We start from the raw sequence: 23,636 nt of genomic DNA, 5'->3' as shown, positions 1-23,636 counted from the left end.
CAAAAGCCAAGAACTTTGGGGCAGTCCTTCTCCTGACACTCATTTGTAATCTGTCAGTAAATACAGTGCATTTCATTTTCAAAATAGCTTCCAGTTCCCACCCCTCCATCCCCCTTTCCAGTCTAGTCCTCCACTGCTTCACCTGTGGATATCCTGTCCATCCTCCAGGCTCTGGGTGGGGCCACCTCCTCTGTGAGGTCCTCCTCCCATGCTGCACATGGGGGGGCCATGCTATGTGGACATGCATGTGCTCAAGTAAACTGGTCTTCCCCTCACAAGTGACTTGACAAAAACAAGAACTTCCTGCAGAACTATGAACTGAGAACGGGGTAGCAGCCTTCTCATATCTTATCAAGATATATCAACCTAGTTTCTCTTTTCGCGTTTAAGAAAAAAGCTCTGGTAATAATATCCATCGCATTGTATCATATTACTCAGGCAGATACGTGAATCTCTTAGCTAGAGGTTGGACCCCTTGACGTGAACCCAGGAGGTGAGAGGAGGTGTGTGGAAGGTGAGGTGGATAGAGAAGAGGGAGCGGGTGTCTCTCCCAGTTGCAGCTCAGACCTGCCCTGCCAGGTTACCCAAATGTGTGTGTGTGGGTAAGCAGCCTTGCCCCCTCTGCTTAAGCAAAGACATCAGAGGTCTCTAAAGGTCAGACAGAGGTCAGAGACAGAGCAGCTGCCCCCTCCCCGCCCAGGCAGGCAGTCATGGCCCAGCCCCAGGGAAGGAACGGTGGCCCGTCTGCCCTGCCACACACCGTAGATCTTCTGGATGCCCTGGAGATCGTCCTGAGGCAGCTTGAAGTTGTGTGTCTCCATGTACTGGTAGAAGGGTGCCATGATGGCGCTGGGGTCATTGGAGTGCTCCAGTCCCAGCGCGTGGCCCAGCTCATGCACAGCCACCAGGAAGAGGTCATTCCCTGTGGAGAAGGGGAGGGGGAGGTACCCACTTAGGTGTCATCCAGTTAGTCCTTTACTTCAGCAAATGCGAGCAAAAGCTTTGTGCCAGGCCCTGTGCCGGGGACATTTAGAGAAATCAGACACATCCCTGCCTTCTAGAACTCTCCATATAGTGGCAGATAGGGACAGAGACACAAACTAAGTGAAATTAGTGTTCCAGGCACTTCAGTAGCTGTCAGTAATGGTAGAGAGGATTCCACACAGGGAGGAGCCATTAAAATTTGAAGGAAAATGTTCAGGGAAAGCTTCATCAAGGTGAGCCTTCAGTTGGGTTGCGAAAGATAAGCAATGAGTTGGGAGAATGGACTCAGTGGGTAGGAGAGGAAGCGGGTTGAGGGTGGCGTTCCTGGCAGAGGGAATGCTGTAAACAAGATCCAGGGACACGCGGTTTCATTCCACTTGGCTCTGGAACAAAGCAGGAGGGGAAGGCCAGAGGGAGATGAGGTCAGCCAGGCTGGCAGGCAGGGCTTGTGATGCCATGCAAAGAAATCTGGATTGGCTCTTTGACCAGTGGGGAGTTTAAGCAGGAGTGGGGGTGGTGACACGATGAAATCACTCTGGCTGCAGTGGGAGGAGGGATTAGAGGGTGATGAGACCAGAGGCAGGGAGATAACTAGGGTCTGTCTGGATGCCAGTATGAGGGTCTGCACCAAGGCGGAGGGAGTGGGATGGGCAGAGGGGAATCCTGGGGGTGGCGGGCTGGTGGTCATCTTCAGAGACCCAGGGGCAGGCGGGGCCTCGGCCGTGCGGCATCTCTCAGTCCTGAAAGAACTGAACGAAGGCCAAGACCAAGGCACGGATTCAAATGTGAGTGAAAACAAAGTCCAGGTGCTGAAAGTGGGACACGGGATCCCGAGGCAGCCACATGTCATAGGAGTCATGAGCCTGGGCCCTTGAACAAGACAGGCCTCGTTCATTTCCAGCTCTCCCCCCACCAGCTTTGTGAATTTGGCCAGAAGGTCTACCCCCTGAGCCTCAGTTTCCTCATCTGTTCCATGGGGAAATCACACCTGCCTCACAGGGCTGTGTGAGGATTGGCTAAGACAGTAGGTATTAATGGCGTGACACTGTGCAGCTGCTGCTGTTACCTTGCATAAGACAGAAGCTTGGGGACTAAAACAAACCTATTCACCAGAAAGGAAGCACAAGGCCTTTGAAGTTCCAGCCACCAGATCCTCTTTTTTTGGTCTTTTTAGGGCTGTACCCGCAGCATATGGAAGTTCCCAGGCTAGGGGTGGACTTGGAGCTATAGCTGCCGGCCTACGCCATAGCCGTAGCAATGCAGGACCTGAGCCAAGTCTGTGACCCATACCACAGCTCATGGCAATGCTGGATCCTTAACCAACTGATCAAGACCAGGGATTGAACCCGTGTCCTCATAGATACTAGTTGGGTTCGTTACCACTGAGCCACGATGGGAACTCCAACCAGATCCTCTTAAAGCCTGAGCTTCTAGAAACTCTCCGAGCTTCTGGAAACTCCCCTGAGCTTCTGGATCTGGCCTGGGACAGGGCAAGGCCTGATATTGGGGGGATTAAGTAACCCTGGCTTTGGGAAAGAAATGCAAGGGGCGGAGGATTGGTCAGGCTGTTGAATCAACAGTCCTGACTCTGGTATGTCCCATCATAGATTTCTGTTTGCCTTGACCTCTGGCATTTGAAGGCCCTCTGAGCCCTGCCTCCACTGCCCAGCCCTAAAGCATGTCTCAGTCCATTCCTGCCACCTCAAAGTACAGGGGAGGCTGCCAGGAGCCAAGGAGGTGGTCAGAAGTCCTAACGCCCACTCCCAGCCCCATTGTCACAGGCAAAACTGTCCTACCCAACCCGGCTGAGGGCCCCATGGGGCCAGGTAAGGCTGGAATTGTGTGTGGCCCTCCTGGCTAAGGTCTTGGGAAGAGAGAAGAGCCCTGAGGGGCAGACCTGGTCGCACAGGTGCATGCCTGCAGCTTGCTCGGCTGACACAACCAGTGCCTTCAGTGTAGGGGGGATGGGCAGGACCAGTGCAAGGTTGGCCAAGAGCTTGGGGCTGGCCTTCTGCTGGGGCAGGGCAAGCTGGCATAAGGAGGCCAGGCCGCCCCCAGTTCCTTCCTCAGGTCCTGGTCCCTCTGGCAGCAGGGAAGGGTGAGCTCATCTCTGAGCTCCATCCCAAACAAAGGCGGCTGCTTGAGCCAGCGGAAGGCAGCTCCGCTTCCCGGGGTCCAGTCCTGGCTCTGCTCCTGGCCTGTTCTGCGACCCAGGACAAGCTGTTCAGGCCTATGTCTCCTGAACAGACCCTTCTTCAGGGATCGACAGGGATCTCAGTGGAGAACCAGGGAGCTAGGGCTGAGCACCTGGCAAAGCTCAAAATATTTGTCCTCAGCCTGTGTCTTTTACTCTGTTAGCCTCAATGTTGCATCTCTGTGGAGAACAGGAGTAAGCCCTTGAAGGAAGGGGGCCTGTGGGTTTGTTCTAGGGACCAAAAGGCAGAGAGCTGGGGAGTTGGCATCCTACTGCACAGAAGCCTAAGAGACCTGATAAGTGGGGGCTACTCTGGGGAGGGGCAGGAGAACTCCCTGGAGTGAGGGGAAAGCAGAGGGCTGGAGAAGACCCGTGCTCAGTGGGCAGGAGGCCACTAGGGGCAGAGAGGCAGAGTGGTCAGAAGTGTGGTCCCTGGGAGCTAGACTGCCATGAATCCCGGCTCTGTCATGCCTTAGCAGTGTGACATTTTAAATCTCTTCCTCGGTAAAATGAAGGGAATAATTGTATCTTCATCATAAGAATGGGGTGAAGATTAATGAGGAGAGGTACCTAAAGCACTCACATCGCCTCCAGGCATAGAACTATCACAGTTAATTAGCAGGGTCATGCTGAGTGGTGTGTGAAAGGCTAGCATCCTCAATAGGGAGCGTTCCTTTGAGCTGGGAGCTCAAGTCCTTGGGCCTCCTAGCAAGCACCCAACAGTCTGCTTGGCTACTCAGTGGAAACTTGTCTGCTCCATTCGCTTCTCTTGGGACCTCCATTTTCAGTGAGTTCCATCTCATTGATTCCTGTAACCCCCTCAAAAGGTTATAGCATTTCCTTTTGCCTCTGTTCTTTTGCCAGTGCTGTCTCCTCCACCTGGAACAGCCTTACTTCTTCAAAGTTCAGCTCAGTGCCACATCCTCCAGGAAGTCTTCCTTGATTTCCCTAACTGGCAGTGAGTGCTTCCTTCACACTCTCCCAGCAGTATATCTGAACCATCTTTCTGGCACTGATGGCTTTCCAACCTATATCTCAGCCGGGAGCGCACACTCTCTACTGCCCCAGGACTATGAGCTCCTTGAGGGAAAGCTCCCTGTTGGTCAAGATAAGGGTGGCAGCAGCCATGACAGAACAGTGCCAGATGTTCAGTCTTTTTCCCAGGTGTGGTCTTTGGACCATCTGCTGCAGAACCAACAGAGGCAACTGTTAAAAATTCAGAGTCCTAAGTTTGAGAAAGTTAATGTCTTCTTTGGATGAGTTAGGACTTTGCTCTGGAAAAACCAAGCATGAACAATCCGGATGCAGCTCATAACCACAGCCATAGACCCCTATGAACTGGAATGGCTCTAGGACACTTCTGGAAGGACATTCAAGATTAATTGAGTGCCTGTATGTTATCTTGTTTAATTTCCACATTACACTCAGCCAGGGATTGAGCACAATTTCCTGGGAACTTTCTGTTATGTTGGTTTCCTTCTCTATTCTTCTGCCACTTCCTATGTGAACTTGGCTCAGAACTTTCCTTTCCTCACTACCCTGCTGGGTCTAGCTCCCAGGAGGAGACACTAAAGTAACTGTGGAAGGACTCTCCCCTGTGAAGGGCTGGTCTTGATGACTCTTTCTGTCTTGTCACCTTGCCCAGGGCTGGGGTCCCTCCCCAGCAGAGCTAAATGAATTCTGCTGACTTCACTGCTTGACTCCCTGGAAAGCGATGAGGACCGAGGGTGCCTGGAGGTCTCCCCGAAATCAGGTGGAAGGGGTGGTGGGCCAGATGGCTCTTTACATAGACTCCAAAGAGGTGGAGAATCAAAATCGCCTTTGCATTCCAGTGCTTCTCCAGGAGAGTCTTTTAAGCACACAGGTGGAGGATATTCTGATTCAGAAGTTTGGGGTTAGGGCTTAGGCAAGCTGTTTAAAAATAAAAGTTCCCCAGGTGAATTTTATAATGTTGGGGGCAGGCTGACACACCTGAACCAACCACTCAACCTAAACACTTAAAAGTGGGACAGGCTGCCTCACACGCGCTTCCCAGTGTGATGCAGTGGGAGGACCAGCCCACCTAGGAAGCATTCTTGCCAAAAAAGTGAATCTAGTCAGGCCTTTAGATCTAATTATCAATAGTCAGGATGTATGGGTAAGAGCGACATGTTAAAAGTGAACTTGAATCTTGTCAAGTCTAATGACTATACTCAGAAAAAGCGACCGGTTTCTTCAACAAACATGGCGGGGTCGAGAGGAGGAGAAGCAAGGTGACTGTTATAAGTGGAAAAAGCCTTAAGAGACGAATCCATGAATGATGTGTGGATGCTGTTTGGATCCTGATGCAGGCAAACAACTGTAGAAGACATCTTTGGGGTAATTTGGGCAAATGAACACAAACTGGGTATTAGATTTTAAGAAAATATTGTGAATTTTGTCGGCTTGATAATGAGTTTGTGGTTGTGTTAAAAGTAATCTTTTAGGGGTATGTGCTAAAGTATTTACTGGTGAGATGATGTTGTGCCTGGAATTTTCTTTAAAATACATGACTAGCGAGCCCGACTAGCATTCATGAAGACGCAGGTTTGATCCCTGGCCTCACTCAGTGGGTTAACGATCCGGCATTGCCGTGAGCTGTGGTGTAGGTTACAGATGAAGCTCAGATTCTGAGTTGCTATGGCTGTTGTGTAGGCTGGCGGCTACAGCTCCGACTTGACCTCTAGCCTGGGAACCTCCATATGCTGCAAGTGCAACCCTAAAAGACAAAAAGACCAAAAAATAAAAAATAAAAATAAAATACATCACCTGAGAGTTGCCATTGTGGCTCAGCGGTAATGAACCCGACTGGTATCCATGAGGACTTGGATTCGATCCCTGGCCCTGCTCAGTGGGTTAAGAATCTAGCATTTCCGTGAGTTGTGGTGTGGGTTGCAGAGTTGGTTTGGATCCTGAGTTGCTGTGGCTGTGGTGCAGGCCTGCAGCTACAGCTCCGATTCGACCCAGAGCCTGGGAACTTCCATATGCCGTGGGCACGGCCCTAAAAAAATAAAATACATGATCAAAAAATAAAGGTGGTGGGAGGAGGGTACATGAGGTAGAACTGATATGATGTTGATAATTGCTGAAACAGGGTGATAGGTGCCTGGGGGGTTCATATGATTATTCTCCCTACTTTGAGATTTTGATATTTTCTGTAATGGAAATTTAGAGAAGAAAACCGACAAACAAAAAGTTCCCAGGAGGCTGCGCTCATGCTCTTGCTGAGTTTATGTGGAAATGGAATGAGATGACATACAGGTGCTCAATCAATTCTGAATCTCCTTGCAAAAGCTGTCCTAGGGCCACCTCTCATTCCAGTGCGTAGAGGCTGTTGCTGTGGTTATGAGCTGCATCTGGATAGTTAGTTCATGCATGGTTTTCCAGAACAAAGTCCTGACTCTCGTCCAAAGAAGACATGAGCTATCTTGGAATTTCTATCCAAATTGTCAGTCATTCGTCAGGAGGGGGTGGGACAGATGAGAGGGTGCCTGGATATTGAGACTGGCCCAAGGTCTCCACTAGCAAGGAACAGTTGTGGGAAGTGCACACCCAGGGTTGGGAGGGGCAGGGAAGAGGAGGAGTGTCTTCCCAGCGCAACCAGCTTTTCATAAATCATTTATCTCTATCAGGGCTGTGACTGTTATCAGCTCACAGAGCCTGGCACACAACAGGGGCTCAGAAATGTTAGTTCTCTTCTCCTCATACGTTATCAGTTAGCACAGACCGCCATTCATTGACACTGATCCAAGAATAAGACCAAGTATAGGTGTTCAGAAAGCCAGGAAACACATCCAGGACATAAGGGAAGGGATTCTGGGGCTGAAGAAATGGAGCTGGATGTAGGGAAGGGGACCAAAGAAGAGGGCAGGGGGCAAAGAGAAATTTAGCAGTTTTGCAACTTTGCCTAGGCTGCGCCTTGGCCAAACCACCTCCTGAACCTCCCTTTGACAGACAGGCCAAGAGTCGAGATAAATGATCCATACAATGATATGAAATGTTCCCAAGCAGGCAGTCCTTATCTACAGAGAGCAGACACAGTCTCTGTGAAGTGGGCCTTTAAAATCTGTTCTCAGGAAGTTCCCTTTGTGACTCAGTGGAAATGAATCCAACTAGTATCCATGAGGATGTGGGCTCGATCCCTGGTTTCGTTTAGTGGGTTAAGGATCCAGTGTTGCTGTGAGCTGTGGTGTAGGTCACAAACTTGCCTCGGGTCTGGCATTACTGTGGCTGTGGAGTAGACCAGCAGCTGCAGCTCTGATTCAACCCCTAGCCTGGGGACTTCCATATGCTGTAGGTGCGACCCTAAAAAGCAAAAAAATAAATAAAATCTGTTCTCAGCCTGAAGCATTGCCAAGGAAAGATAATGCCTAGTTTTCCCAAACTTGCCTAAGCTTGAGAATCTCCAGGGGAAGGGCCTAGAATCCATGTTTGCAACAAGAACCCTGGTCTATTCTTTTTTTTTTTTTTAATGGCCACATCTTCAGCATATGGAAGTTCTCTGGCCATGGATGGAATCTGAGCCACAGCTGGGGCAATGCCAGATCCTTTAACTTACTGTGCCATAGCAGGAACTCCCCCAGTTGATTCCTAATGATCAGGCAGGTTAGGGAAACCCTGGGGATTAAGACAGTGTTTCTCAAAGTAATGGAATGCCTGTATCAGAAGCACTTGGGAAATTACTAGACTATGTGCAGATTCTCAGGTCTGACCCCAGACCTAGAGAATAAGAATGGCAAGAGGTTAGTGGCCTGGAGGCTGGAATCTGCATTCTTAAGGTTTCTCAGCGATTCTAGTGTGCCCTGAAGTTTGAGAGCCATGGAAACGGCATGGTGGCCAAGCATATGGACTCTGGAGTTATAATGCCCAGGATTGAAGCCTTATGTCAGCATTCACCAACTGTGGGTTCCTTACTGTTTTGTTATCCCTCCATTTACCTATCTGTAAAATGGGGATAATAATAACATATACATATTATATAATATGTGGAAAACACTTGACATGGGCCTTAGAATATTAACATACTAATTCTAATCTATTATAACCTAAAATAGACTAGAATAAAATCCTCTGTCCCTCTCTCCTCTAGACTCCTGCTGCATTTTCTTGGTACTTCTACTACATCCTTCACTATAGTCTGCCTTGTAACAGGGTTACCTATGTAGACATCTGTCTCCATGTTACATTAGAGTTGGAGGGGCCTTAGAAGTCCCCTAATCCAGCTCCTCCTCTTACAGATGAGGAGGCTGAGGATGAACGATTCACCAGTTCACCCCATCACATGCCAGGTGGTTGAATTACAGTTTGAGGCCCAGCTATCAGCTATGCCATTTGAGCCTCAAACTCTTCATCTTAGAAGTGGGCATGATGATGTCCACTTGCCTGCTTACTAAGCAGGTGCCTTGTGAGTAAGTACTGGTAGGAGCTCTTGTAACCTGAAGAGTAGTGTTCCTGCACAGAGGATGCTGGAGTTATTATGGGGCCTGTTATTCACCCGTGAGGTTGACATAAGGGAGAGAGTCACATCTTCCCACAAAATGGCCTTTGAAGCCCTCATCAGTCTGGCCAGAGCCTACCACTTTCAGCTTTAATGGCTTTTTAAGCTTTTTCTTCAGCCTCTGATGGATCAACTTTATCTTCTTATTCATGGCCTAACCTCTCTTCCTGACTCAGTCCAATCAGACCATTAGCTGAGGATATGACTCATCTCCCTGACCCTGGCCCTGGCCCTGACCCTGATGGATCAAGTGTTGAATATGTTGCAGACCACAGTTCCCACCCTCTTAGTTAGGTTCTTAGTTCTTGGACAAGAAGCCCTAGAATCCAGGGAACTCAAGCTCTTCCTCAAGGCTTCTTTCCCTGACAGTCAAGCAACCTAGAGCTGACCCCCGTCCCCTCATAGCCTTACCGTCATGGTTGGCATTTCCTAATGTCCATGGCTCGTCTGAGTCAAAGTGAGTGTCTCCACCAATCCCTGGGCCAGGGAAGTAGGCATGAGCCAGGAATCCCCCTTCTCCATCAAATGGGGAGCTGTCGCCATGGAAGCCAGAAGCAAAGAAGATCATGATGTCGGCCTCCTTCCGGTCACTTTTGATTTCGTGGTATGGCACCTCTTCAAAGGTCAGCGGGGTCACCTTCTGCCACACATCGAAAGCCTGGCGAATAGCTTTCCGCGTGTCTAGCTCACCCACCTTTGGGGTGTAGTTGTGAATGCTGGTGAGAGAGGAGAGGACCAACAGGGAGGAATAGACAGAGAATCAGAGACTAGCAGAGCTGAAAGGAACATCAGAGGCCATGTGGGCCAGTGATCTTCAAATTCTGAGTCCTAGAATTCTGTGAGGTATCCCAGGGATTGAAGAAGAGGCTGGGTAGGCAAGGCTCTCAGTCCCCAACCCTGTCTTTTATCTAGTGTTTTATATTTGATCTCCGAAAAAGTTCATGTCGAATTTGTAGAAAAAAATTGTCCGTGCATGACATTTTCTAAATTTTAATTTTTTTTCTCCCGAGGCATAAAACATGTACACTTATAAAAATTATAAAAACATTTAAACAGTGGGGAATTTAAGTGAAATGTCCCTTAAAAAATATTTGGCACTGGAGTTCCTGCTGTGGTACAGTGGATTAAGGATCTGGTGCAGTGTCTTTGCAGTGGCATGGGTTTGATCCTTGGTCCTGCAGTGGGTTAAGGGTCCTGTGTTGTTGTAGCTATGGCTCAGATTCGATCCCTGGCCCAGAAACTTCTATATGCCACAAGTGTGGCAAAAAATTATTTTTGGCACCAACTACTACTGTTTGTCTACCTAGAGGCTGGGGTAGGGTGGCATCTGACTGGGTCAGTTCTTGGTGTATCTATTTAAGGTTACCATATGGATGATGCATGGTTCTTGACAAGGGGGCATCACCACTTCTTCCTGCTCTGCCTCATGAACAACCGGGGCAAGGGCTAGTCACCCATTCTATAAGTAAGAAACCTGAAGCCCGGAGAGGTTGTGTGGTAGAAGTTAAGCTAAGAGATGGGTTAGAAGCCAGTTCTTCTTTTATTTATTTATTTATTTATTTATTTATTTATTTATTTATTTATGTATAGTTGATATACTATGTTGTGCCAATTTCTGCCGTACAGCAAAGTAACTCAGTCATACAGATATATCCACTCTTTTCTTATATTATAGCTCTTCTTTCTTTTGACCTACTCTACCTCTTTAGCAGACTCTAAGAGTCTATCCAGTTTCTAACCCAGATTCTTAAGTTCCCTTCTCTTGTCAGATTTCCGGAAAAAAAAAAAAAAAAAATCCTATTCTGGTCTCTATCGCTTGTGAGCGAGAGAGCCCTTGGTTCAACTCTAAGTAAGGATCTCTGTCTTAGATCCTGCTCCTGAACCCAGGGGGATCCACCTGAGATAGAATCAGAGACATGAGAGGTGCTGACTAGGGCCCACCTGAGCCTGCTCTGTGCCTGGTCCCGGCCCCACCCCTTCTGAATCCTGATGTCTGTATCTGCCGTGATGGGTTCCATCGTCTCTGCCTTTGGTCACCTGTTGGGCTTCCTGCTTTGCTCTTGGATTCCCCAGAGAGTCAAGGAATGACACTGTTGCTCTTGGGTTCCCAGGTCTTTATACTCCTTAAGAAACTACTGGAACTCTGTGCCAGGAATCTTGGCTGAAGTCCATCAGGCTAAGTGGGGAAGTGGTCCAGATCAGAGGGAGTGGGGTTTGGCAAGCAGTCATAGGGAGGATGAGTTCAGCCATGGTTCTTTATCTCAGGTGAAAGTTACTGAACAAGCCGTACCCCTACTTTCCGTAACTAAAAACAACAGGAATCTAAACAACATAGCCCATGACCAAATAAACCTGAAGTTGGAGACACGGCATCCTCTGGACGCCACAGGGAGGAACAAGTCATAGGCTTTCAGAGCCTGGCCTTGATCTCAGAGCCACCTACAGTATGAGCCTCAGAAACTCAGGCCAGGAGAAAACATAGTGAGGGTGAAGCCAGAGCCCGGGAGGAGGCACAGGAGTCAAGGCACCTGTAAGTGATGTGCTTCTGCCTCCACTTCTGTCCCGTCAGGGCGTAGCGCTTGTTCCTCCGCCTGCGGCTCAAGTGCGGATGGTCAGGGACCCCGCATCGAGGCTTCTTCATCCACCTGGGCAGAGAGAGGACACATGCACACACAAACACTGTGGTCACTGAACACTCTTAGAAGGCACTGCACAGCCCCTCCCCCCCACCCCCCGCCTTGCCCTGTCCCAGGCTGAACGCCACGTGCACACTCAACCCAAAGGCGGGGCCCCTGGCTATGATAGGGTCCCCTCCAGCAACAAGATCCACGGATGGATTTATTAGGTCGCTCCCTTCTAAACGAATATGGAGAAGCCCTGCTGCATGACGGATTGGGAGTCAGAGGACGGGTTTGATAATTCCAGCTCCGTCCCTAATCAGAGGTGCCTGGGCAGTGTGAGCCTCAGTTTCCTCATCAGCAACACTGAAAATAGAAATGGGAATTATCTTTCCTGCTGGTCTTAGCTTGTGGAGAGCCCCCAAGGAAGGGGTTTAGGTGAAAATGCTCCATAAACGAAATTCCATCCCTTTACTCCCTGCTTTAGAGGTTTCCAGGCCAGGGGTCGAATTGGAGCTGCAGCTGCCAGGCTGTACCACAGCCTCAGTGACGCCAGGTCCAAGTTGCATCTGTGACCTGCAGCACAGCTCATGGCAACATCAGATCCTTAACCCACTGGGTGGGGCCAGGGATCAAACCTTCGTCCTTATGGATACTTAGCTGGGTTCATTACTGTTGACGCACGATGGGAACTCTAGCTTTTTATTTATTCTTTGTCTCTCTTACTGGAGTCGAAGCTCCACAAGGATAGGAACCTTGCCTGGATCCCCAGTGCCAGCACAGTGCCCAACACAGAAGGTGTTCAAGAATGATTTGTTGAATGAATGGGAACTATCCCACGGTAGAGAGGCATAGCAGAGGACAAATTCCCTGGCGCTGTAGGTGTTCATAAAGTAGCTGAACAACTGTAGGACTTGGAGTGTAATTGCCCACAGCACTTACCCTACTATATTGTGATTTGGAATCTATTAGCCTATTGCCTTTAATAAATAGTAAATTCTTAGAGGACAGGAACTGTGTCATATTCACTGTTGTGTCCTTAGAAGCCAGCCCAGTGCCTGGAACTCTGTAAATCCTGCTAACTGTTTGTTGTCAGGTTAAGTTGCACTAGGGAACAGTAAGCCTGAAACTTCACTGGAGACATAAAATAGGGGCCAGGGTAGGAGATTTAAAAGATCACGGCTGACTGGAAGGGCCATCTTTGCATTTTATGTCTCTGTGCTGCCCTAACGACCAGCCCACTCAACTATAGATTGAAATCGCTGGAAAGGAAAACAGTCTGACCTCATTTGCAGTTGTTGAAAGCAGTTGCCCTTGGCCATAGAGAGAAAAGGAGACAGAGACTCTTTTAACCAAATATTAAAAGCCCCTTGAGGGATTTAACCAGGTCTTACTCATTTTTTGTATGCTCGTAAAGTGTCTACACTCAGAAATCAATAATAAAAGCCATACCAATAACAAAAATATGCATTGGTAGAAACATGTATAATTTTCACAGTGTTCATTTTCTTTTTTTTTGAAAAAAAATTGATTTTCAAAACAACTATGTGAGGTAATCAGAAATTATTGATCTCCATTTTACAGGGAGGGAAAAGATACCCAGATAAATTGAGTGACAGGCAAAATATAGCAAACAGTGAGGCAGGACTGGAACTTCACTGAAAGAATAAATGAACTATTAATGCAATTTAACAAAAGCTGGAGCTTTTTTGTCTGTTTGTTTTTTCGTGCTTAGCACAAGGTTGGATTAGAGGAACTATGTTTGTTGAATGAATGAAGGAGTGAATAGTGTGTGACATTCCCCAAGGTAGACACTCAAAAAATTATACTTTAAGGTACTCATCTACTTCCTTTCACTGATGGTCTCTGGGAAGAGAACCAGGAGCCACCTCTACTATAGCAAGGCTCAGCTAGATCTGGAAGGGTCCCTGGGAGAGACCAGGTCTGTCCAATGTCACAGCTGAAACTGGAGCTGAAACTAAGGTCTCTAAGTTCTAGCCTCAAACACCTTCCCTGCTTAGGTCTAGGGTTAAGCATGAGCTCAGAGGCAGGGGCAGAAAGGCAAGTGGGAAATGCCATTCTCCTCCCTCCCTCTGCCTCCCCCTCTCCCCGCCACCTGCCACTCTCTGAACCCTATCCAACTGGCCTGGGGCTTTTTGGAACCAAGCAAAACCCAAGGCCAGGTGGTGCCTCAGCAGAGACACCAGCACTCCCGCCCCAGGATGCGCTGCCATGAGGCCTTGCACAAAGCCCTCCAAATAACCTCGGCTCTGAGAGGTGCTTGGGCTCGCTCTCACCAGCTCACCCGTGAGGCCACAGGGCTAAGGAATCCGCTGTACTTGCAACATCATAGAAGCAGGCAGATGTACTATCTAAGTGTCTGCCCAAAACTCAGTGTTTCCTTCTGAGTTCTAGACTGGAGGAGTTAGATGATGGAGTTTTTATTTATTTATTTTTTAAATTGAAGTATATTTGATTTACAATGTTGTGTTAGTTTCAGTTGTACAGCAAAGTGATTCATTCATATATATATATATATACACACACACCTATATACATGTATATATTCCTTTTTCAGATTATTTTGTGTTATAGGTTATTACAAAATACTGAGTATCGTTCCCTGCAGTATACAATAGGTCCTTGTTATCTATTATATATATAGTAGTGTATAGTCACTTTTGTGTGTGTGTGTGCTTTTTAGAGCCACACGCAAGGCAAATGGAGGTTCCCAGGCTAGGGGTCAAATTGGAGCTACAGCTATATGGCTACACCATAGCAATGCTGGATCGGAGCTGCTTCTGTGACCTACACCACAGCTCACAGCAATGCCCTATCCTTAACCCACTGAGCAAGGCCAGGGATTGAACCCGAAACCTCATGGTTCCTAGTTGGATACGTTTCCCTTGAGTCACAACAGGAACTCCCTATAGTAGTGTGTATATGTTAATACCAACCCCCTAATTTACCCCTTCCTCCACTTTCCCCTTTGGTAACCATAGTTTGTTATCTGTGTTTGTGGGTCTGTTTCTGTTTTGCATGTAAGTTCATTTGTATCTTTTTTTTTTTTAGATTCCACATATTAAGTGATATCATGTTATATTTGTCTTTGTCTGGCTTGCTTTACTTAGTATGATAATCTCTAGGTCCATCCACATTGCTGCAAATGGTATTATTATGGCTGAGTCATATTCTATTATATGTATGCACCATATCTTCTTTATCCATCATCTGTTGATGGACATTTAGGTTGCTTCCATGTTTTAGCTATTGTAAATAGTGCTGCAGTGAACACTGGGGTGCATATGTCTTTTCAAATTGTGGTTTTCTCCAGTTATATGCCTAAGAGTGGGACTGCTGGATCATATGGTAGCTCTCTTTAATTTTTTAAAGGAATGTGCTCCATAGTGGCTGTACCAATTTACATTCCCACTAATCATGTAGGAGGGGTTCCTTTTTCTCCATACCCTCTACAGCATTTATTATTTGTAGACTTTTTTGATGATGGGATGGTGTTTTTCACTAAATGGTGAGTCTCTGGAGGGGAGGGATCCAAGGACCAAGTCCAGTGCCTGGCACACACAGGTATTCAGCAAATACTTGATAAATAAGAAAAGTGGAACAAGACTTGCCAACTCATTATCATTCTAGAGTTCTATATCAAGTGAGACACATACATCTGAGGGAATTCCATGGAGATGACTCACAGCCCCACAAGTCATCAGAGTCAGAGGAGATTTAAGACCATCTATAACCAAATCCCTTATCGCGCTGTTAAGGAAACAGGATGCGAAGGGTTAGGAGTCTTGTCCAGGGTCACACAGCAAGTTTTCAGCAGAGCACATCCCCAGCTTACATAGGAAAGGGCCCCTTGGGGTATGCCCTCCAGGGTTGCAGGAGTAAAAGGCAGGAAGGTAGGATGGGCATCGTATACAGACGTGGCTATGACAAATGTGAACCCAAATGAAAGTCTGGAAAGTTCAAAGGTACAATGTCCTATGCAAATCTTACTCGATTGTTGTCTGATCCAACACACCGGTGACTGGGATTCCGTAAAACTGCTGCATAGTGGCGACGGCTGACTGTAAGGCCTTCCCTGAGTGCAACGCCGATGCCCGTGAATCATAGGGCAGCAGATAGCCATAGGACTTTAACCAGTTCTGAAAGACATGTGAAAGAAAGATGCATTATGTTGGAGAAGCCTCTGTTCTACCTGGGCAGAAACTTGCCCTTGAACTAGGGATTGTTTTACCCGAGGGAATGTTGGACTCATTCTCTGATTTCTTCCTCCTTCAGTTCCTCCTACAAACGCTGTCAAATTAACCTCCAGAAAACAAGGCTCTTGTTGGCTTACTCTTCTGCTATAAACCTTTCATTGGATCTCTACTGACTACAGAATAAAGATTAATTGCATTCCAGGCTTTCCACTATCCTGTCTCTTTACCATTGATTCCATGGTTTCTACTGATATATGAGTACACATGCAAAAACACAAGAACAGTTCCTTCTCTGAACGTAGAGCAGCCTGTTAAAATGCTCTGCCACCCAGAAATCCACTGCGATCCAAGTCAGAGTCTGCTAAAGACTCATGTTGTAGAATATTAACTGGCGTGAGATTATACAATCTTTATTGCTAATTCCTCCAAAAAAAAAAAAAAGCAAGCCACTATAAATAAATATAAACAAAATAAGCAAAACAATGTATTATTTAATTTAAATATAAATACTTAAATACATGCATAGAATAAAGCCTAGAAGGCTAAAAAACAATAATATGGTTAAGTAAGAAAATTTTTTGTTTTTAGGAAATACGCATGAAGTATTCCAGCTTACATAAGGGTGTATGATGTCTGTAACGTTTTCCTAAACAGATTCAGGAAAAAAAACTATATACACAGAGAGGGAAAGGAGAGAGAGAGGGAAAAAAAATGTAGCAAAATGTTAAGAGTTGGGGAATCTGGGTGAAAGGTATCCAGGAATTCTTGTTCTACTCTTAAAAACTTGTTGGAAGTCTGAAATAATGTCAGAAATTTTTTAATAGAAAAAGGATGTTAATACATTTTGTTATAGTATCATGGAGGACTTCTTTTTCTGTGCTTTTCTAAGTTTTATGCATGGAGACATTTTTTTTTTTTTTAAAGAAGATGGAGTTCCCGTTGTGGCTCAGCGGGTTAAGAACCCAACATAGTGTTTCTGAGGATGCAGGTGCAATCCCTGGCCTTGCTCAGTGGGTTAAGGATCTAGCGTTGCTGTGATCTGTGGTGGAGGTTGCAGAAGAGGCCCAGATGTGGCATTACTATGGCTGTGTGTAGGCTGGCAGCTGCAGCTCTGATTCAACCCCTTGTCTGGGAACTTCCATATGCCACAGTTGCGGCCCTTAAAAAAAAAAAAAAATTAAAATTTTTTTAAAAGAAGAGAAAAACTTTAAAAGGGCAAGAGAATCTGAAAGTAGCTTGGGTGAAGAAGTTCAAATAGTGAATCTGGACAGAAAAAATAAAGATGATCATTTCTGCCCACAAGCATAAGAGATGGAAACCTGAGGAAATACCCGTGGCATTGATTGGAGAATGGGGAAAACACCCGTGTGCCTGTGGATTCCACAAGCATGTCCTGTAAGGAGAACACCTACCCGCTGGTCTCTACACCACACTTGAACGTGCTGCCCATCTTCAGAGGATTATCTTGAAGATCAAATGAGCTAATGAAGAAAAAAGATCTTGGAAAGCTGTACTATGGCCTTCCCATATATGATTTTTTTCCTCTTTCTTTTTAGGGCCGCACTGTGGCATATGGAAGTTCCCAGGCTAGGGGTCAAATTGGAGCTGCAGCTGCCAGCCACAGCCACAGCCACAAAACACCAGCTCTGAGCTGAGTCTGCAACCTACGCCACAGTTCATGGCAACGCCGGATCCTTAACCCACTGAATGAGGCCAGGGATCAAACCCACGTCCTCATGGATAGTCGGGTTCGTTATCACTAAGCCACAGTAGGAACTCTGCCCTTCCTATCCATAGTTTTGTTCATGTTTCTATATCAACAGTCTTATAGTGGATGTGTCTGTTACAACAAGTCAAACCAAACCATTTTTGGAAGGAGGCAGATCAGAAACTATAAATAAGTTATTATTTATTTCACCCAATGTGGCTATTACATCTTTATCGCCTTGTGATGGAATCCATCTGACTGATTAAAAACAAAATAGAATAATAAAGTCTTAAAATATCCACAACAGAATGACAACCTTATCTCTTTCAGGTTGGAGATCTAAAACATGTTTTTCCTTCTAAATTTTGGCACAGGATTTCAATACTTCTTGTCCTTCCCCAAACACTGAATCTCTTTCATGCCTTTGTAGGTTTCCCCCTCTGCCTGGCATACTTCTGAGTCTGGCAAAAATCTTTCATTATTTTAAGGTTCAGTCTATAAATTACTCCCTCTGGAAGACTTGCCTCACTCCCCAGCCTGTTATTTTCTTCCTCTTCTGTGCTCCCTAAATCCCTTGTGATAGACAGTATACCTCTTATAATATTGGGCTCTAATCATTACTTTACGTATCAGACTCCAAGTTCCTCAAGAGAAGACTCTGTGTTTTACTCATCTCTTTCTATCTGGTGCCCAGGAAGTGCCTGACACACAGTAGCTGTTCACTGTGCCCATTTAACAAGTATTATTGAGTGCTTACTACCTGCTAGGCACTGTGCGAGGCTCTGGGTATACAGGGACGAATAGGGAGCTCACAGACCGACAAGTAACCCATCATGAAAATATTAGCACTAAAAATCAAGTGTATAGAGGGCTCCATGGGAGCACAAAGGAGAGGTGTCTTATCCACATGGTGGGGTGGGGATGGGGAGCAAGGAGAACTCAGGGGAGGCTTCTAAGTAGAGATGAAAACTGAGCTAAGGCTTGAAGAATGCAGCACATGCAATTGCCTGAAAGTGTTGGAGAGCATGGCATATTCTGAGAGGCATTTAAAATGGCTGGAACAGGAGTTCCCATCATGGTGCAGCAGAAATGAACTCGGCTAGTACCCGTGAGATGCGGATTTGATCCCTGGCCTCACTCGGTAAGTTAAGGATCTGGTGTTGCCAGGAGCTGTGGTGTAGGTCACAGATGTGGCTCAGATCCTGCATTGCTGTGGCTGTAGTGTAGGCTGGCAGCCGTAGCTCCAATTCAACCTTGAGCCTGGGAACTTCCATATGCCACGGGTGCAGCCCTAAAAAAAAAGTCTGGAACTTGGGGAAGAGGAGTGTGGTGATGAGCATGGAGGACTGGAAAGGAGGGAAGTGGAGATACATCACTTAGCAAAGTTCACAAAGTAGACGAATCACAGAGAATCACTTGTGACTTGACTGTGGTCTCAAACCAGCCAAAAAGCTCAAGTAGAACATCTGGAAACGGATGTCACAGGAGCACGTGACAAGTTACCCATCCATTCATCCAGGTGCTCCTGCTTCTATTCCCAGGTCAGTTATGTTATCAAAGCATTAAGTCTCTGCCCTGTATTCCTCAGCCCCTCACAGCCAGAAGGCCACACTACATTCTTTATTTATGGAAACTTCATTGGAGAATTGTTGGATTGAATACACAGGGTAGTATAGTGGGGAAGAGGCACTCGGGCCTGAGATCAAATCCTGATTTCACCACCTGCTGGCTGTGGGATTTGGGACAAACGGAACTTTAGTTTCCTTATTTGTAAAATGTAAACAATAACCTCCTCCACAGGACTGTCAAGAGGAAATGATTGAATATACCTGACATATAATTGCTCAAAAATGATTTGTTTGTTGTTCCTTGGGATGGTGTCTCTGTTATCTTTTGTAAAATCAAGGCAGAAAACATGGTCTTTGACTCCTTCTCTGCCTTTTGAAATCTAGTCATCCTATCCTCCCACTTTCCCCCTGGACCAAGAGCCAGTCCTCGTGGGTCCCAGGGAGGGGATTAGTTCTGCCGCAGTCAAGTCTGCTTGCTATTAGGTGACCTACGGGCATGACCATCTCTCCCCCAGCGCTGGGAGCCCTGCGTGCAGAGAGATGACAGCTGACTTGAACTACTTTCTCTTCGCCCTGTCACTTAGTTTTATTGGGACCAGTCACAATCACTTTCTATCAAACTTTAGCTTGAGGAAAATGGTTTCCCTACAGGAGATTCTGTATGCATTCTGATTTCAGAACATGCACACTGGGTAACCTAGTGGTTTTCTTTTTGGCCTTTCTGCCAGGAATCTTTCAGCCAAATTTTTAGTATAGTGGTGAGCATGGTGCTCCTTGGAAGCAGCTATTACTTTTTTTTACATTTCTGACCACCAAGTTATGTTTCATCCTTAAAAGTCTCAGTTAAAAACATTGTTTCAATATGTAAGTTGCCTTAAGCCTTTCCAAAAGGTGGTGGGGTCCAAATCTAAAATCCATTTCCTCCCTATCTGTGGATTCTCTTAGTTCTCTAAAAATCCACCTGGGATGAAATATGGCATTTGGGAAATAGCTGGTGAACTTTGAACAGATACTTCTGACAAACCAGTCAACCAACAGGTATTTTTTGAGCACCTACCTCCAAGCTAGTATGGAATTTAATTCTGCCCTCCATACTACTTAGGGTAGGAGATAGGAGACAGGGAATTTTTGGCATAAACTCACTCCAGCTTTCTAAAACTTTGGGGCATTGAAAGCAGCTCCTACTCAGTAAAGGGGAACCTGGTTTACTCAGCTCCCTTTTTGGATACTCAAGCAAAGAGCATCTCAAAGCCAATCAGGATCCATTATGAAGTCACTGAGTCTATCTGAGGATTCTCAGGAGTTAGGCTCTAAGAACTCAGGTCCTAGGCAAATGTCTAGGTCAGGACAAAACATTGGAATGGATCAGCCTTCTCTGGGTTCTGCTTTCCTCCCAGGTTCACTGGGGAATATCCTCAGCTCAGGGGCCAACCCCTGAGAGGGAAAGAGGGAGGGGGATGGTTAAAGACAGCTCCAAGCCAGGGAACAGGGCATCGAGATTGGACCTAGGTTGTATGTGTGCATGTGTATGTGTGTGTCTGTGTATGTGTGTTACAGGGTGGGAGGCTAAGGACTATGAATTAGGGACCATAGTTCTAATTTCTACTGTTTAAACTTGTCTCTTCCATTCACTTGCTCCATGACCCAGGCAAACCTCCAACTTCTCTGGGCAGAAGTTCCTGATGTGGCAAGTCTTCTACCCCCGAGTCACACCAAGTCTAAAACATCCCCCGCCCTTTCACACTTCCAGCCTGTCCCTGCTGCTGACAAAGCCCATTCTCTTTATGCATGTGAGCAAATGCATCTTTGTAAACCTTGCCTTCTTCACACCTGCAGTGTTTTACTTCTCTATCACTCTAAACCCAACTACCATGGTGTATCATACCTATTGGTTGATATGGTTTCCCCACTAGATTGAGTTCCCAAGGAACAGAGACTGTCATTTATTTTTGTATCTGCTACAGTGCTTAGCACAGTGCCTGGCATAATAAATACTGAATGAATGAACAGTTGGTCTAAGTGGCACTGTCAGGGTACCAAGGAAGGGATTTCATCTTGGGAAGGTTTAATGAGTAATCCACATGAAAGCACCAAGCACAATCCTTGGTATCTATTAGAGGCTGAAATTTTTTTTTTTTTTGCTGAAATTTAGTCTATTGCGGTTTGCCTCCTTTGCTTGATGAGGCATTAGATTCCATTGTCCCACCTGAAAATAAATAAATAAGTAAATAAAATCCACTAAAGGAAAAAAAGCCCCATTCAGTTTTAAACAGAATGACCTACCTTTCTTCTTTTCACACCTGGATCCATTAATCAATCACCAGCCTCATCAGAAATCTAACCTTTATAGCTCAGTTAACCAATTCTAATATGTCTGTCACGCTTTAAGTGCTGAAAGAGGTGTAAAGCCAGAGGAAAGTGAGAAAGATCTCAGAATGGGGGTGGGGTGGGGTGGACCAAAATAGCTGGGCTGAACCGAAGATGTAGAGATCACAGACAACACATCCTGATTGGTCCGCTGGCTAGAGGGCGGGATTTTGGTTCCCAGAAGCCAAAGCTGAGCGGTTCAGCAATAGTGGCAGGCAAAGGAGAGAGGGGAGAATAACAAGGAGAAAAAAATGTGGCCCGAAGAGGGAAGGGAGCGGCAGACAGCAGAGGCGGTGGTGAGATTAGAAGTGTCAATGGAGGCGGCAAGAAGCAAAAGCAACTGGTGGTGCTTGCCGTTTGCTCTCGGAAAACAGAGATGGCCATGGGGGAGGGGAGAGATGGATCAGTTAAACAGTGTGGTCTCCTGGAGGTGTTGGGCAGCATTGGTTGGGTGTGAGCCCAAACTAGACCGCATAGGTCTGAAGAAGGCATGGGAGAATGATGAGGATCTGGTGTTTGGTCAGGAATGAAGTGGGTCAGGAGATTTTGTCAGAAAGGCCAGAGAAGTCTTCAAAGAAGGAAGGGACAGGCAGGCAGGGGTCAAATTGGGAAACAAGGACCAGAATGAGAAAGAATCAGGAGTTCCTGTTGTGGCTCAGAGGGAACAAACCTGACTAGTATCCATGAGGACTCAGGTTCGATCTCTGGCCTTGCTCAGTGGGTTAAGGATCCCGCATTTCCGTGAGTTGTGGTGTAGGTTGAAGACTTGGCTCAGATCTGGCTTTGCTGTGGCTGTGGTGTAGGCCAGCAGCTACTGCTCTGATTCAACCCCTAGCCTGGGAACTTCCATATGCCACCTTGGGTGGTGGCCCTAAAAAGACAAAAAGGAAAAAAAAAAAGAATCAAAGAGTTTGGGTAGCTGAGGTCATAAAATAATCTAGGGTGACAATGTGAGTAACAGGAACAAGGCATTGACCTCAACATGCATAGAGGTCCAAGTCCAGTTCTAGAGGTTGTCTATGCAGAGGGACAGTGACAAACTAGAGCATGACTAAGGGAGAGTGGCCAGGAGAGTGAGGGAGCCTCTCATAGGCACCATGACCCATGAGGAAAGATGAGGGATGTTTAGGCTGGAGAAGGGAGGGATGCTGCAGACATGACCATCTTCAAAAAGCCAAATGGCTATGGATGAAGGAGACTTATTCTGGTTGCACAGAGGGCCAAACTAAGACCAGCCCAGGAGATCACAGGACATAGATCTTGACTCATTAGAAGAGAGAACTTTTGGAGTTCCTGTCGTGGCTCAGTGCTAACAAATCTGACTAATATCCATGAGGACATGGGTTAGATCCCTGGCCTCAGTCAGTGGGTTAAGGATCTGGCATTGCTGTGAGGGCATAGGCTGGCAGCTATAGCTTCGATTCTGCCCCTAGCCTGGGAACTTCCATATGCTGAGGGAGCAGCCCTAAAAAGAGAGAGAGAGAGAACTTTTAACAGAGATGTTCTAATTATAGTAACTGATAATAGCTACCATATACCTGGCACAGTGCCAGGCCTCTAGAATGCAAAACCCCACAAGGGAGGAATTAGGATCCCCAACTTGCAGATGAAGAAACCGAGGTTCAGAGAAGTAATCATCCAGAGCCACAAAGCTAATAAGTGGTGGGATTCAAACCCAGTTATATCTGAAACCAGGCATTCCCCACTGTCAGACCATTGCACAGGCATCCTTTTTCCTTTCTGGGATCACGGTGAGCTCAACACCCTTCTGCTTCTTTTTTTTTTTTTTTTTTTTTTTAGGGCCACACTCAAGGCACATGGAGGTTCCCAGGCTAGGGGTCGAATCAGACCTGCAGCTGCTGGCCTACATCACAGCCACAGCAACGTGGGATCCGAGCAGTAACTGCAACCTACACCACAGCTCAAGGCAACGCTGGATCCCTGACCCACTTAGCAAAGCCAGGGATTGAACCCGCATCCTTATGGATACTAGTCAGATGCGCTGCACCACAATGGGAACTCCCAATACCCTTCTGCTTTGATTTCTATGCCAGGCTATGGTCCCAGTGCCTACCCAGCTATTAAACCAGAAGCTTCATATGACCTATGTCTCCTCCCTCGCTTTGACCCACATCATCTTTTACCAAAAACTATTGGTTCAACTTCCTAAATATCAAACCTCTTCCTTTTTTTTTTTTTTTTTTTTTTTTGTCTTTTTGCTATTTCTTGGGCCTCTCCTGCGGCATATGGAGGTTCCCAGGCTAGGGGTCGAATCGGAGCCGTAGCCACCAGCCTATGCCAGAACCACAGCAATTCGGGATCCGAGCCGCTTCTGCAACCCACACCACAGCTCACGGCAACGCCGGATCGTTAACCCACTGAGCAAGGCCAGGGATCGAACCCGAAACCTCATGGTTCCTAGTCGGATTCGTTAACCACTGTGCCACGACAGGAACTCCCGGGAA

The 23,636-nt window shown here is 46.6% G+C and overlaps 2 protein-coding genes across 6 annotated transcripts in view; one reads left to right on the top strand and one right to left on the bottom strand.

The window, feature by feature from the left end:
* Positions 1 to 23,636, top strand: part of MMP24OS (MMP24 opposite strand) — a 120,138-nt gene that overhangs the window by 11,831 nt on the left and 84,671 nt on the right. The window lies entirely within an intron of this gene.
* MMP24 (matrix metallopeptidase 24) overlaps positions 1 to 23,636 on the bottom strand; it is a 48,558-nt gene that overhangs the window by 10,756 nt on the left and 14,166 nt on the right. For all 3 annotated transcript variants that reach the window (XM_021077693.2, XM_085003711.1, XM_085003710.1), the window contains 4 exons: positions 15,323 to 15,471; positions 11,222 to 11,338; positions 9,105 to 9,409; positions 761 to 922 (listed from right to left, as the gene is read on the bottom strand). In XM_021077693.2, coding sequence (XP_020933352.2) covers positions 761 to 922; positions 9,105 to 9,409; positions 11,222 to 11,338; positions 15,323 to 15,471 — 733 coding nt within the window. The remainder of the gene's footprint in view (positions 1 to 760; positions 923 to 9,104; positions 9,410 to 11,221; positions 11,339 to 15,322; positions 15,472 to 23,636) is intronic.

This window comes from Sus scrofa, chromosome 17 (assembly GCF_054392235.1).
Source record: "Sus scrofa isolate SSC_HxYL_T2T_F1_AM1 chromosome 17, Sscrofa_HxYL_maternal_Yorkshire_Landrace_v2.0, whole genome shotgun sequence".
Classification (NCBI taxonomy): Eukaryota; Metazoa; Chordata; class Mammalia; order Artiodactyla; family Suidae; genus Sus; species Sus scrofa.
The sequence above is the reverse complement of the archived record's forward strand: the minus strand, read 5'-3'. Positions and strand labels throughout refer to the sequence as shown.